At 39.0% G+C, this 16179-nt stretch overlaps 1 protein-coding gene across 1 annotated transcript; it reads left to right on the top strand.

Annotated features, from left to right (window-relative positions):
* The first annotated feature begins 243 nt into the window (after nucleotides 1–243).
* Nucleotides 244–16171, top strand: ikbkb (inhibitor of nuclear factor kappa B kinase subunit beta). Its single transcript, XM_019264505.2, has 22 exons — nucleotides 244–416; nucleotides 1754–1885; nucleotides 3653–3747; nucleotides 6070–6190; nucleotides 7067–7136; nucleotides 8529–8617; nucleotides 9381–9470; nucleotides 9570–9694; nucleotides 10298–10405; nucleotides 10489–10618; nucleotides 10837–11031; nucleotides 11134–11248; nucleotides 11693–11816; nucleotides 11908–12059; nucleotides 12253–12314; nucleotides 12394–12494; nucleotides 12583–12632; nucleotides 12739–12838; nucleotides 13511–13658; nucleotides 13877–13974; nucleotides 14309–14402; nucleotides 14527–16171. Exons 2-22 carry the CDS (start codon nucleotides 1781–1783, stop codon nucleotides 14584–14586), a joined length of 2232 nt encoding a protein of 743 aa, XP_019120050.2. The 5' UTR covers nucleotides 244–416; nucleotides 1754–1780; the 3' UTR covers nucleotides 14587–16171.
* The last annotated feature ends 8 nt before the right edge of the window (nucleotides 16172–16179 follow it).

Genomic DNA, 16179 nt, shown 5'->3' with positions numbered 1-16179 from the left:
GGATAAAATGGAAAATACTCAAATATGTACTCAAGTACAGTAATTGAGTAAATATACATAGTGACCCAACCAATCAGAAACGAGAATTTTAATTAAATAGTTCAATTTAAAAGGTTTTTTTTTTAAAGATTCAAATAGATTTCCAGATAACCTCTGACCTGAGATCACCTTGAAGCAGCCTGGCGCTTCAAACACTGAGGTCTGAGCCGGCTCAGGACTCTGCCCCCTTGTGGGCGGGTCTCTTCAGGTTTACAGGAAATATGAGAATCAGGAAGTAGAAAGTTTTTTTAGGTTTGTGTGTCGCCAAAAATACTATTATAGTGCTTAAAGTTTAACTCCATTAAAACCCGGATCCACACCGTGTTTTAAAGAAAATCAGGTGTGAAAGCGTGTGAACGCTGCGTGCGAAGTCTAAGGTAGGATTTAGTCTGAATGATAATGTAGATGAAGCGGCTCTCTGCATGGGAATAAAATCTGAAGACGAGTACGGTGTAGCACATTGCAATAACTCCAGAAAACAGGAAACACACTGAGAAAGAAGTGAATAGATTTTTTTTAGATATTTTTTTAATGAGCAGAGAAGTGAGAGCATAAAGACGCATGTCCTGTCACTACAGGTTTAATAGGCCTGTTTATACGTATACTTACTGTTTCTACATAATTATTTACAGATATATACTTGATCAAACTACCCACTCTTTCATAGTGATGTGTATTTGTTCAGTGTGATTGCATCTGGTGTAAAAAGCAACATTAAACCAGTGTTTATACACAATCAGAGTTTAGTTAATAGATGTTTGGGTTCCCAGTGAAGACTCTGCTGAGCTCTGTCCAATCCTGATATTGATATATCTTTAAAAACAGCAAAGCAAAAACACTTTAGGGATCCCATTGCCATAACCAAGACAAGATTTATATAAAGTGAGACATTTCCCAGCTCAAACAACCTAGTCTGTGATATTGGACAAGTAATTTAATGACAGATTTAAAATGGCTTTTATTGGCCAGGTGTGTGTACACAGTTTCACGTCACTCTCAATGTACCTACGTAAATGCAGCTTAAAAACAAGGACAACAAGCTTGATGCACAAAACATATCTGCAACAGGCCTTTTCCCCAGTGGACATCTTGACTCGTCATAGTATGCCAAAGCAGAAGTGTTACTAATAACATTAACGAGTGTTCGGTTATATTCAAGACATCACAGTGTGATAGTGTGTCAGGCCTTTGGTCCATCTCAGTAAACATTGGATGCATAGGATAGATTTTTTTTTTTGTTCAGTCACAAGTAGGTCAAACATTACATTTGTTCCACTCTTCATACCTCTGACTAATGAACACATTTGGGCTGTAACCAATGTTTATATAGTTGGTTTATATAGTCTATAAAATGTGAGAAAATGATGAGAAGTGGCAGTAAAGATTTCCCAGATGTCCTCAGTTTAAAGTTCAAGTTCTGGGCAAAGGATTGACAATATAGAGTTTAGCTTGACCAGCTGAGTTTGAAATGTCCTAAAATATCTATGATTTTAACTAATTAATTAATTAATTAATTTAACAACTTTTTTTCTCTATTTAAAGAACAATTAGGCATTTTGTCTAGTGCCACCCATAGTGTACAAAGTTCATAGTTGCCCAAAGCAATGTTGTTTCTCCATTTTCTAATAACTCTGTATTATTGTTTTCAAGTGTGAGTTTCACAGGGCCACTAATATGACTATGGACTGAAGCGTAATGTTGTTATTTGTTAGAGTTGGCTGTAGGTCCAGCTGAGGAGGCCATGAATCGAGTCCCCTTGCAGCAGCAGCTGAGCTGTGGGCCCTGGGAGCTGAAGGAGCGACTGGGTACCGGCGGCTTTGGGAATGTCACAAAATGGCAAAATAAGGTACACAACACACACACTGTTACCTGTTATCTTTATTCTATTTTTTTAATGCATGGCTCTTAAAAGACATGATAATAGACTTAATGACTGAAAATTTGGGTAAAAATGTTTGAGCATTTGAAGTGCTGATGATTCGCCATCACCATCAAAATTATGATGGCTCAGATCAAATTTCACTGTCAAAACAAGTTGTTGTCAGGTAAACTTGTATATAACACTAATGAAAAAAAAAAGAAATACATTTAACAAATAAAAGATATCCTTTTCCTATTTACAAATCAGTACTGTGGCTTATACTGCCTTCTTAAATTACATACATAAACATAAAGAGTGCATCACTGCTTCAAAAGTGAGACCACTCCACAGACCCTCTGATTAATGGATTACCTGCTTTACAGTTCTCATAATGTGTATCACTTTAGGGGGGGGATATCAGGAAGAATAATGACACATAATAACGGTTAACAAGTGAAATCACCGTATTTTAAAAAAAGCATTTCCTTTTGATCTTAAAATAGAGTTTCCTGCACTGGTTTTGTAAATAGTATGACATCATTCCAGGATCTTTGTGCACCCTGCCCAACAGAAATGGTTTCTATTGTAATGATTTCACTGTAAGTCACAGGATAAGAGCATTGTAGAGTTACAGCATTAGAAACCGGACACTATGGGAATATGCCCTTCTGAGTAGACCTTCCTCTTCCTCTCCTTGACACTACATGCATTGTATTACTCACTCCTTGCTGCTTGCTCCCTTGGTGGTCCCTTTATATATTTTTACACTTAATAAAAACTTGCCTTTATGAATGTTTCAGGCACGTTGTAGTTTACATTCACTATAGCTGTAAAAAAGAAAAGTCATAAATCACACCTGCATTCTGTGTGAAATTCAGTGTTTTCGAGATTGCATCTAAAAAAATAACAAAATTAAGATTTAATGCTACTGCTAAGTGCTATCTGTTAACTCTGCGTTTTACAGTAATGAACAGGCAGAGTAGCATTTAACAGGGAATGACAGGTGGAAAATAACCTGACTGAAGAGGGCACTGCTGGCACTGCCACTGCTTTGATGACTAAAACATCCTCTATAGGAAACTGTCTGTCTTCCTGTATTAATGACAATGCTGCAGGATATTATTAGTTCATAGATTAAGTTATCGGAAGCAGGGTGGATGCCTTTTCCTTGATGAGAAACATCATGAGAAACAGGGAGTGAGGTGTGTTCTTGTGTTGCTCATCCTTTTTGGCAAGTGGTTAAATGTACAGTATGTTTGGCGGCACTGTGCATGTGTATCCGTGTCATGGTTTGTACTCTATTACGTCTCTTTTTATTCCGTCTATCTGTCCGTTTACATTTATAATCAAACAGAAATATCTTACCCAAGGGCCTTATGAAAAGTGAATGTGGTTATGCTAATTTATGTGATTTACATTGTATTTAAGCTGTTAAAGCATTATTTAAACATTCTACTACCACAGTGTGAAGTATCTGTAACGTGTATTATAATGTTAATGTAATGTTCTTGAGATTATTCGATTAGTCACTGGACAGAAAATTAATTAGCAACTATTTTAACATGGTCATTCAATAATTACAGACTGTATATTAATAACCCGTAACTTAATTAATTCCCAAATATGAGATCTACCTTAAAGTGTTACCACTAATTTGCTGAACATCAACATTACTCTGATTATTCAGATCATTATTCTCAGTATTCCTATATATAGGTAATATTTTGAACAACATTGTGTGTGTTTTTACAGGACACAGAGGAACAGATCGCTATAAAGCAGTGCCGCCAGGAGCTAAGCGAGAGAAACAAGGAGAGATGGTGTCTGGAGATCCAGATCATGAAGAGGTCAGTTTCTCTCTCACATGCATCGACCTACTAGAGGGCTCTATTTTGGCCCCAGCAGCTTTTCCTCTGTCACCTTCAAATATGAGCCATGTACAGGACACTCAGCAGACACATGGCAGCCTCATTATATTTTTGCCAGACCTCCAGATGCCAGACTGCTTTTATTAGACGGATCACAATGAACATGGCATGCAGGAAACATGGAAGAAAGACGGGGATGACGTGCGACAAAGGTCCCCGTTGTACCACTAGGACACCCGTACACGCTACACAGTATTCCTGTGCCTTAAATAGAAATGTATGTGGGGCTGTGTACGATATAAGCACAACACTGATGACAATAATAAAGCTATAAACTACATTCTGACACAGACCCTGCCCTCAGGATTAGGTAATAAGTTCATGTTAAGATCATGGTAACATTGAAGATGCAGATTTATTTACACATAATGTTTGAGTCACAGTTTCACTCTTGCAGAGACTCATAGACGGTGATCTTACGTCTAAAAAGACCAGATTTCCTAACTCTTCTGTTTGTTTTTCACTTGACCTCAGCATCTTACCTAAGCTTGTCTCTGTTTACACCGAATTCACGTCTTTTTTTCCCACTGTGATCCATCTTAGTGTGTGACGTATTATTTTTTTTAAACTCGGCTGGTGAAATTGGTGATTTCCCCCCGCGTCTTCTTACCGTCAAAACTCTTTTACACTTTGACTTAAAGTTCTTTTTGGCACAAGAGGCAAGTTTTGGTTTGACATGTTGTGACTCAACGTGGTACATTCCATGACAAGCTGTGTGCTTATGAGTTTGACATTTGACTTTTATGTACCCATCTGTTTAATAGGTTTTCTCAAAAAAACAAAACTAAATTTATACTCTGAAATAGCCAAAATCACACAAGGCATTAAATAATTACCACAGCATGGAAGTTGGGTTATTTTGGTCTGTTGGCGGTTATTTCTGACAGGATAATGTGCCACCTCCTCATTTTGCTCTGCTTTTTGGTGTGCGCTTCATTTCCACTTTCCTTTTGGGTGTCGGGTCGCTGGAGTTGGAGGGCATCTTGTGCGGGTTTTGTTTGTGAGATGCGAGATGTGTGTGTCTGATGCATGTGTGTGTTTTTTTTGTGATTTTGCGGGTACAAACATGAGCATAAAACCGGTTCTTTCCTAGTCCCAGTTTAACAAGTGTGTTGTTTTCAGACAGACATGGTCACAACCACAACCCTCCCGTGCACCCACGCTCAACCCGTGGAAAAACCACAGGGCAGGGGACACATACATGGCAACCTACCATTATATTATTACAGCTACTTAACACAGATGTACACAGATGCTGAAAAACACATACTTTTCACATTTTGAGTTATAACGTGTTTATTGAGCCTGCATTGTGTTACTTTTGCATCCGCTAAATGTTTTTGGCAAAACCAAGGAAAATAAATACGTTTATCACGCAATCTCTCTAACTTTTTTTCTTTACGAGCTCCCCCAAATTTGTTTTTAAAGAAAAGCAAGTGACACAGAGTAAAGATGAGAGAAATATGTTCTGCATCAGATCATATATGTAACACTTTGTCTCCCCTGCAGCAGTACATGTTGTTCAATGTTATGGTTACAGGAAAATCATCTTTCCTGTGGATCTGGTATCAATTTGAGTTTGTTGTCTTTAGATTAAAGTTAGCCTGAATATGTAACAATCAGAAACACGTTGTTTCAAACAGAGTTATGAAACATCAAATAATGAGCAACAGAAGAAGCAACCGGTCAAAGCAGGGTTAAGAGAATGTGTGACGTAATCAGCTTTAAAGATTGTTAATAAATCAAGGACATGTTTGCACTTAATTGTGAAAATGTGGCATATTTGATACATTTGTTGACAGATTAAAGTCTACATGTCTGATTAAAACCACATGTGTATATACTGTGAAAATAATATATTGTGTTATTCTAAATCAGGGGTCAAGAACCACATGTTCTGCTGCACAAACTCCTGCTGATTTCTTTTTGTCTCAGATTCTTGCTTTTTTTTACTTGTAAATTACTGAATCAGTTTATATGTTCAGTCCTCTAAAAACAGGTTGGATAGCGGACATTGCTTCAGTTTAATGGGTCACAAGTCAAACTTTCCAGTACTATTAATACTTAAATTACCTGTATGCTCTATAATTCTGTGACTGTGGATATTGCCTTTATAAGTCTCAGACAAGTGGGATTATTGTGGAAATTCATATCTCAATGATCACAATGATAAAAAAAAAACCCATAAAAATATATTGTGCAGCCCCACTGACTGATGTCTGCGCTTCTCTGCTCACATAGGTTGAATCATGTCAACGTTGTTGCAGCCAGAGAGGTTCCTGAGGAAATGAAGAAACTGGTGGCCACCGATGACATGCCTCTGCTGGCAATGGAGTACTGTCAGGGAGGGGATCTGAGAAAGGTAAAAGTCTGTGGTATGTGTGAGTGTGTGGCTTAACACTCTGGATTAGAGCCCATAAAACCTTTAGGTCTAAGTGTTGAATCACAGTGAATTAACAAGGAGCAATAATCACGTGTGGTGGTGACGTGTTTTGAACCACTTTTCATGATTTTTTTTTCTCTGCACATGGAATAGTTCTTGTGAAATAAAAAGTTCATGCACGTCAAAACTGAAGCCATAAATGTCAGTATGATTATATTTTTTTGTAGCAATTTAGGATTCTCACACAAGAGCGTGACTCGTGTGTCTCATTTGTTTGGACTGACAATTAGGCAATTGTTTTCGCTTCTTCTAGGAGAGAAATCTGGAGCAGTTTTTCATCCACAGGCAACTGAGTGTTCAGCCTGAGGCTAGAGACAGTGTTGGCACCAGGCAGCCAGTAGAGCAGGAAAATGCCAACCATCGCAAGCCGCAGTGTCATAAAAATTTCAAAGCATCCCAGATGCTCAAGTTGGGGGCAGATGGTTTGGTTAGTGGCGACAGAGAGAGGAAAACTGCGCCATCCTCTTTTGTCAGGCCTGCCACAAGTTTCCAACAGTAGAACCCTTTAAATATATTGTTTAACGTAAAATTAATCAAAAGCTTTACAACTAGTGTGTTGATTTGGCAATTTGTAAAACCTCTTTAGTTTAAAATGGCCGGAGAGAATTGATACTCTGCTTGAATTTGAGCCTGTTCACAACCTCAAAAGACCGAAAACAGCTGTTTTATAAAGATATAGAAGAGCAGAAAGACGATGAACTTTTTCTGAAGACTGTGTCCACTTATACAGTCTTGTTTTCTTCCCATGGTTCAGGTTGTTTAAGTATCAAATGTCTGTGTTTGTGCTCTCTGCAGTATCTGAACCTCTTGGAAAACTGCTGTGGAATGAGGGAGGGATCCGTTTTGATTCTGTTATGTGACATTTGTAAGTATCCCGCTCAAACTCCAGCTTTTAATGCGTACGTGAGAGTAATTGATTGTGAGCTGGCAGTGTGATTAGTTTCCTCTTGTGCTGAGGAAATGATCACATCGACCAGTGTCATGATGTCATCAGTGACCCAGTGAAACCAGCATTCTCTTAGTCACCATGGCGATGGCATACACTCATACAGGCTTACGTCAACAATCGGACACTCACAAGAGCGGAGCGTATTAATGATCATATCAACAACGCGTTGTGTATTACAGGTTGTGTAAACAGATTAGGGAGGGAAGTCATATGGTATGGATCACACATATTTAGAGTGGAGAGTAAAGTAACACACACACACACACACACACAACCACACACAGACACACACACCCAAACACAAAAACTCCCTTTCCTGTTAGCCACTGGTGGACACTTCCTGACAATGAGTGATCCCCTTTAAACAGCTTCACGAGGGAGGGCAAAGACCGGCATGTACACCCACACCCAAACACACACACCCACGCCCCCACACACACAGTCAGGTGCTACGAAGGTTATGAGTTCCACTTTGTTGACCACTTTTTGCCAGCACACACACTAGTCACACTTTGACACACATGTAGTTTTAGTTGCTAATTGAGACAAATGTGACAACAGCGTTTTACCGTCCTTTGCGGTTGAAATATTCCAGCCTGTTTACTTTTTAAAGAGCAGCTTAACACTGGCTAAAAATCTCGTTTTCACTGACCTTTAGTGGTCTAACTTCGTACTTCGCTGCAGTGAAGTAAAAGTGTACTCAAGGCTGTGTCAGTACACTGTGACATCACTATATCAGCAGTAGCCAGTAGGGCTTGGTGTGGTTAGGTATAAAACACACCTGAAACTTTAAACCAGAGAGGGTGGTGAAACATTGCTTTCCAATCAGGTTTATAAAGCAAAGCCTTATAAAGAATTTCGTGGCTAAACACTACAAGTTTGAAAATTTAAAAAACATACTGTGGGTGTGAAGTCAGAAAGAAGTGAGGTTACTACACCTCTGTAGCTCTTCATCTCTCTCCAAGGCAATGATCTTGAGGCTTCATTAGCATCTTTGACCAAACTATCTATGGCCAAGTTGCACTCTGGGTAATGTAGGCACCAGGATTTGAGTGTGTGGAATAAAAAAGCCAATATCTCTGCTTCTGTTGCATTGATTTTTATTATTTTACTTCTTAACTGTCCATCATGAGCCCAACAATAAACTACAGTGCTAAAACAATGGAGAACTTGGCTGACTGTTGGGTCAAGCTCTAGTTTCAATTCACTGCTGACCTCTTTTATATAAGCGTAATCCATGAATCTTCAGCAAATAATTTAGAATGCATGTAACTCTAACTCTTCTCACTCTTTTCTTTTCCCCTTCAGCTTCGGCTCTAACTTACCTCCATAAGAAGAGGATCATCCACAGAGATCTGAAACCAGAAAACATTGTGCTGCAGCAGGGAGAGAAGAGAGTGAGTTAAATACCCTATGAACCATCTTGTTATGACAAATACACCCAAACCACAACAAAGACGACATATACAGGCTGTCTGTGTGGGTTATGTGGAATAAGTGCAGGAGACTTGTTTCTTTCGTGTCCACATGTTTATGCTCACTAGTTGAGCACAACTTTGCTTCTTGAATATTTAATGTGGAAACCTCAGTCTCTTAGCTTACCCTTTCAGTTACAGGCAACTTTTGGGTTTGTCTTGCTCTTACCTTTTTTTCCCTGGGCCTCCTGTTATGTAACATATCACATTATGTAAACCTTCAGCATGTAAAAGGACACGGGAAAATGAAAAATGTTATGTAAAGGAAGGCGAGACATATTAAAGAGTTTATATATTCATGTCTATGCACACTGCAAACAGACCTTATCTGCACTGAAGTTTATATACTTGTTTTTGTCTGGCATACTAGAGAAACAGTAAATCCAACATGCATGTTGAGTTTTGAAAAAAGGGGTTGTACACAAATTGACAGAAAATCATGCTCATGTATTTTCAAGTCCCTCAGAATTTAAAGGAATAGTTGTGGAGATGATGATGCTACACTTGCAAATATCTCTCTGTTAAGTACAGTAGCCTGCAGCTGGTTATCTTAGATTATCTAGAAAAACTAGAAACAGCCAACCTGAAAGTGGATGAGCATATATCCCAAATTGTGAACCTATTCCTTCAGGTTTTCTTTTTCTAATTATTTAACATTTGATTTCCTCTTTTCCTCTAATTTTAGTTCATCCACAAGATTATCGATCTCGGCTATGTTAAAGAACTGGACCAGAGCAGCCTTTGCACTTCATTTGTGGGAACACTACAGTATTTAGTAAGTACTGAAAAGACAAGTGGACACATTTTCCACACAATCTTCTCACGGTATTCTAGACGTTTAACAGCTGAACTTATTTTGCCTTCCATCTTTCAGGCTCCAGAGCTCATTGAGAGACAGAAGTATACGGTCACTGTGGACTACTGGAGCTTTGGGACTTTGGCGTTTGAGTGCATCACAGGATTTCGCCCTTTCTTACCATCCTGGCAACCTGTTCCTTGGTAGTGCCACCTTTCGTTTCCTATACCTGAATCAAGTTGGTGATTTGTTCAAATGTCATAAATTTGAAGAAATTAAATTTGTACCGGATGAAGTGAAGTTGTGTTTTCCAAAACCTGTCTGAAGGTCATGCACGTCAAAATTTGCACCATTTCTCCTTTCTCAAACCTTGTTTCTCTCTTTTTTTTTTATTTTGCACCTCTGCAGCTCTAGTCGAGTGAAAATGAGCTGAACAATTATGTTTATGAATGTTAAGCAATGATAAGCTCAGTTCCAAGGACATATTATTGTTACGTGACTGGATTGTAACACTCGAGAAAAATATAAATTAAGTGGTTGCCAAAGCAAAGAATTGCAGGATATGTGGGTTGTGCCTATGTCAGTGCCCCTTGTGCCGCCCTAATATGATGAATGAAAGATATGAAACTCCAGGGGGTCAGGGTTACATAGAGGAAAAATTCCCTGACGTTATTGCAGAAACTAAGTCCAGTTCCTGGCATGCAACTGTCAACAAAAAAAACAAACATTGTCTTTTCATAAAAAGACAAAAATATGCAACTCCAGATCTAATTATTTACTGCTTTTCTCCATCTGTCTTTTTTTAGGCACAACAAACTTAGGCTGAAGCAGGACAATGATATTGTCGTCTATGAGGACCTCTCTGGAGAAGTCCGCTTCTCTAAAAATCTGCCGCAGCCCAACAATCTCAACAGGTGATTTTATCTGCAACCAAAACACACATACACATTTAAAACTCTAATTATCTCAGTTAATTTTGTTAATTTGTGTTTGACAGTCTGTTGTTAGCAAAACTGGAGAGATGGCTGCAGCTGATGTTAAAGTGGTCTCCTCAGGAGAGAGGCAAAGACCCTGATGCTACGCCCAGCGACTGCCTCTCCCAGTTGGAGGTTATACTGCAACTCAAGGTAAATTTAGTAATTCATTCATTTTGTTTCATTTTTATTTTAGGTCTGATGTTGACAAAGCTTATATAGGGGTTACATAATTGAAAGGCATGGAATTAAAGGCAACATTTCTAACGTCTAAAGTGATGCACCAGTATTTCAGTTTTGATGGAGTTTGGAGCGTGCACACACTTACTTGTTCTCTCCTCCGTGCACTTGTTTTTTCTTTTTCCCCTCAGCTGGTTCATGTCCTTAACATGATGTCTGCTAAGATCCTGACATACTCAGTGTTGGACAATGAGACTGTGGCAGACCTGCAGCTGAGGATAGAAAAAGACACCAGCATTCCTGCAGCCAATCAGGAGTTGCTGCTGGAGGCGGGGTTGGCCTTGGAGGCTCATGGACTGGCCACACAGTGTGCCATAGATTACACAGTAATATCATAAACACTGTGCACACAGTACTTTCACAGAATAATCAACAGCACAATGTTATAATGAACTGAGTCATAGTATGAATATTATCTCCATCTGTAGGAGATAGATGGGCGACGGATCGACTTGCCTTTGGTCTTCCTGTTTGATCGTTCCTCCTGCAATTATGAACCTCAGTTTGCTCCTCGCACCCTTCCAGAAAACATACGCTTTGTCCGTGAGTACACATAAAGCAAAGCAAAAAATATTAAAGTTCTACACCTCTACTTCCCTGCTTATTTCTTCTGTCTGTTGATTTCAGTCAAATCGTGGCTTAAACACCTTGAAAACTTTTTGCTGTGTGTTTGATTATTTGAGTACTCAAATAAATTTTGTGTTCACTAGGATGTCTGTTTCCAGTGAAAGTTTTGCTTTGGTAATCTATGATCATTTCCACAAGTCAGTACACACATTACCACCTCTAAACCACCAACAAAGAAATCATTATACACACCCACAATTTATGGTCAGTAGCACCTGTAGTAAAAATATGACGATAGATGTAGATGAAAATTTCTTTTCTGTCTGTATCGACAACCTGGTAGGAAAAAAAGTGTAACAGATAACAAAACAACAAACATCCATTGCTTTGCGTGTCACTGATTCTTTGTCTTTGTCATAGAAACCGACCCTAAGCACATCCTGCCTTACAGCGCTTTGAGGAGGACTTGTGGCCAAGCGTGGCACACCATCCGCTCCCTGAAGGAAGACTGGCAAAGACTGCAGCAGGGACAGAAAGCTGCCATGTAGGATATACACTAAACACGTTCATTAACTCCCACACACAACATACAACATCAACTGTTTAATACACATTTATTTTCTTCTTTCTTTCAGCATGAGCTTGCTGAGACACAACTCTTCATTGTCCAAACAGAAGAACGAGATGGTGTCAATGTACCAGAGGCTCATGGCCAAGTTGGACTTCTTCACCACCAGCCTTCACATAGACATGGACAAATACCAGGAACAGACAGCCACTGGAATCGGTACAATGTTACAAATCATGTTGGTAGATAGCGGGAAGTTTGCACTAGAACTGCCAAATCTGCATGTCTATACTTTAATTGTAATTATTTATAACAATTGGTTGTTCTGTTTACCTCAAGCGAAAAGTTCACTTGAATGTCTCAAACTATTTAACTTGGCATTGGCTCATGTTGGTTTTTTCATGTTTTCTAGCATCAGAGAAACTCCTGTGTGTTTGGAGGGAGATGGAGCAAACTGCTGTCAGCTGTGGTCAGGTAGGGTTTGTCTTTCTGTGTGTCTAAGAAACATTCACATGTGCTTTAAAAAGACTAAAACCCACATGTGGGTGTCCAGGCCAAGGTGACTGAACTGGAGGAGGAGATGATGCAGCTGCAGCCAGACATAGTGGATGTGCAGAGACAGCCGTGGAGGAGTGGAGAGGCCCTGGACACACTGTAAGCCTTAACCAAACTGTAAAAAAGACTGAAAAAATAACTGCTTTGTGATCTTGGACCTTTTTCTTTTCCTTTCTTTGATCCTCAGTGAAGGAAAGGCCATGGAGATGTTCCGCAAACTCAGAGAGAAACCCAGAGGTTTGGATGTCTTGCATCTGTTCACTTCTTACGTAACACTTGTCACAGTGTTTTCATGTTAAAATAAACTTCCCTCTATGTTCTTCCTTTTCTTCCTCCTGCTTAGACCAGAGGTGTCCAGGGGACAGTCAGGAGGTGGTGCGCCTGGTGGTTCAGGCTGTGCAGTTCTACGAGAAGAAGCTCAGAGACTTCTACACGCACCTCAGGTACTTTCACACAATGCACTGCATATTTAATTCAACAACAACAACAGGGCTATTCCAAAGACCAAGCACACCTTTTGAAGAATCACCAGTACAGTACATCTCTTGAGTATATAAAATTGTAGCAAGATATTACCAGAAGAAACTTGGATACTATTTTTTGGATTTGTAGAGCAAAGTTTGTGCCATTTTTCAGGCATACCTTTATTATCATTATACAGATAAATAAAATGCTACAATTAAGAACTTTGCCAAGTAATGTGCCCACATTTAGGTGAGGGATACCCGACTGACACCCAACCTGATCTGGCTGGCATTTGGATATGTTATAGCAGGAAAAGCACAGGTGTAAATAATAACAGTATAAAATAAAATAAAACACTACTATGCTAATGTCTGCTATTGTCTGCTGTTGTGTCTCACTGGGACACTCAAATTGAATGGAACAATCATTAACGTTAGTCGTTACACTGGGGAATTTCTTGCTATGACAAGTAAAAATATCTGCCCTGAAAGTGTAAAAAGTCACAACCTTTTATTAATGAAAGATTTCCTTTTAAAATAAGTCTGCAGTTAGAAATGTCTCTAAGTATTTGGGCTCTGGATGGTCTACTTCATCATAGCTGGGATTAAATAATCCATGGGAGGGGGTGTTCCCATTTGTTTGTCATGCAGTAAAACCGCAGTTTGCCGTCAGCGTGTGATGGAGCTGCTGCCGAAGGTGGAGGGCGTCGTCCAGAAGATGGCTGAGAGTGAGCAAGTCCTGATGAGTCTGCAGGAGAAACGACAGCGGGAGCTGTGGTACCTGCTCAAAGTCGCCTGTGTGAGGATATGTGAACTGCTCACAGACACAGTTCGACTCTCCCTTTAGGAGAGAGATTGTTAATTGCATGTAACTGTACATCATGACATGAGTAGCCACAAATAATAAACACAGAATAGCAGAGACCCAACAATTTCCACCCCACAGTCTACAATAAGAAGGTGCTCTATACTGTATTAACCAACACATAATGAAGTGCATCATCTTGTCCTGTGTAGAGTAAAGTTCGCAGCCCAGTGAGTGGGAGTCCTGATGGATTACGAACCCCGTCTTCAGTGCCACCTCTGCTGACCCCCAGACACAGCTTACAACAGTTGTGAGTGCACACACGCGCACACACACACACACACACACGCACACACACAGTGGGGCCTAAGACTCATCTTTTGTAAATATTATGAAGGACAACAAAAAATAAACTTGACTTTACACTTCACCCAGAAATTCTCAAAGTTGTAAGTCATTTTACATTCTTTGCTGACTACTTACGTCAAAGTAGTAGACACTCCACACCACTTTCCATTTCATTTAAAGGCAGACATTATCACCAGAACCTTTCCCAAAGCATAAGCACATCTGTAAAAACACAGATAGCCTATTATCAAAACCATGAGTAACATCTGCATGAATCACTTTGGGTGTGTCTGCAGTGACGAATCTCTTGTGGAGGAGAGCAGGACGTTTGAGAGTCGACTCCAGAGTTTGCTGCATGACACCATCCAGGAATCAGAGAACAGTATGGAGGTATGTACATACTCACACTTGTCTCTTTCTGATGCCAAGCAGCTGCCTGCCGTTGTTTATTGTTTCCCCCTGAATTATGTTTGGTGACTATTGAAAAAAACACCACCCTCTGTTTGTGTCGCAGATGTTGAGCGAGTGGACGTGGCTGCAAGGAGGCCAGAATTTCTCCAATGACCTCCTCTAAATTGGGATTCATTTTTTGCTTACGTGTTGTCCTTTACTGCCTCTGTGTGGATGGGATGTCAAACTACATGATATTTGTTTTAACAATGTGAAGAGGGTAATGCTAAAATAATAGCTGCTGGCACATATTTGCTTAATGAGATCAAGGAGTAGATGAATCTGCCCACACTCCTGTCTGACATTGTAAAAGAGATAGAAGCAAATCTATCTCTGTTAGGGATACGTTTATTAAATTAGAATCTAATTTATTTACCCTTTTGTAATTTTAACAAAACATTAAACATGTTTTGGGGTAAAATTGCACAACAACCATTCTCCATTCCACTAACATCAACCATTCCACTAACATCATAGATGATCGTAACTCTTACAAAGCACTTCATACATTCCTACAGTGTTACAGTTTCTCTACAAACAGTGACCTTAAAACAGGTGACGCACTTAAAGAGCGGATTGTATCCTTCCATTTAGAAGTGACAGAATTTGTGAATGTGATAATATTTTACCACAATTAGCTGACAGACATTTTGAAACATTTGTTTTACCAACTTCCATCAGAAAACTACAGATTATATTTTAATACTTGTGCGCATTCGTCCCAGTGTACAGTTATAATCTAAAGTTATCTCTGCCTTAAACTGTGTGATGAGCCTCAGTGTAAATGTGTTTCTCACTGGACCGTTATATTTTATTATTGTTATTTTAGTGAGACAACCATTGTATGACAAGCATGAATGACTGTATAAATGTGATTTTCTTTTTTTTTTTTTTTTTTACATCCATGGACAATTTATGGAGTATGGAGGCAATAACAGGAACACCTGTTGCACAATATGTTGCAGTTCAGTATCCCTAGAATAATTATTAAATGTAAACAATAAAGTGTTCTGAAGCTTATAATGTTAAATTCATGTTAAGACTGTCAGAAAGATTTGACTTCAAATTTTAAACATTTCTAGCTTTATTGAAACAAAGGCAAAATGTTGTTTATGGATTGTAGCAAAACTGTGAAAACGGGTACAAAACAAACTAAATTCACATTTTAATTCACTTTATCTCCATTATATTTGTATCTAGATGTGACTGCTATAGTGGTTCGATATTGTACAGCTATGAACTTTCTTCGCTTGTTGCTTCAAAGCTGCACTTCCTGTGCCAATGTTAATCCTAGCTATTGGAGGCAGTCTTTACTGGATCATACAAAATAATGAGAGATGTTGTATATTGTCAAGTGTCTGATATATCTCTTTGCTGTTAAGATTGTTATAATGTCTTAATGTCTGAATTTTGCATGTCAAATACAGTATTTTACTGTAAGTGATGTCTTATTTGAGAATGAGTCCACAGGTTCTCTTCTTCCTTCATGTGTCTTATGTCATCCAAAAAAAAAAACCCACATCAATCAAGATCATAGTGTTTAACATACTTTAATCCATTAATTCAATAGAATCAGTCTGAGGTCCTTACTGTTGACTAAGTTTCCTATACAAAGCACAGCACAGATAAAATGAAATATAGTGATATAGGTTGAACAGGTACAGGACAGAAAATGAGACAAGACAATGAGGTAACACAGAGTTTCAAATTGCCTGAA

Source organism: Larimichthys crocea, chromosome III (assembly GCF_000972845.2).
Source record: "Larimichthys crocea isolate SSNF chromosome III, L_crocea_2.0, whole genome shotgun sequence".
Lineage (NCBI taxonomy): Eukaryota > Metazoa > Chordata > Actinopteri > Sciaenidae > Larimichthys > Larimichthys crocea.
This window is presented reverse-complemented; position numbering and strand designations above follow the sequence as displayed.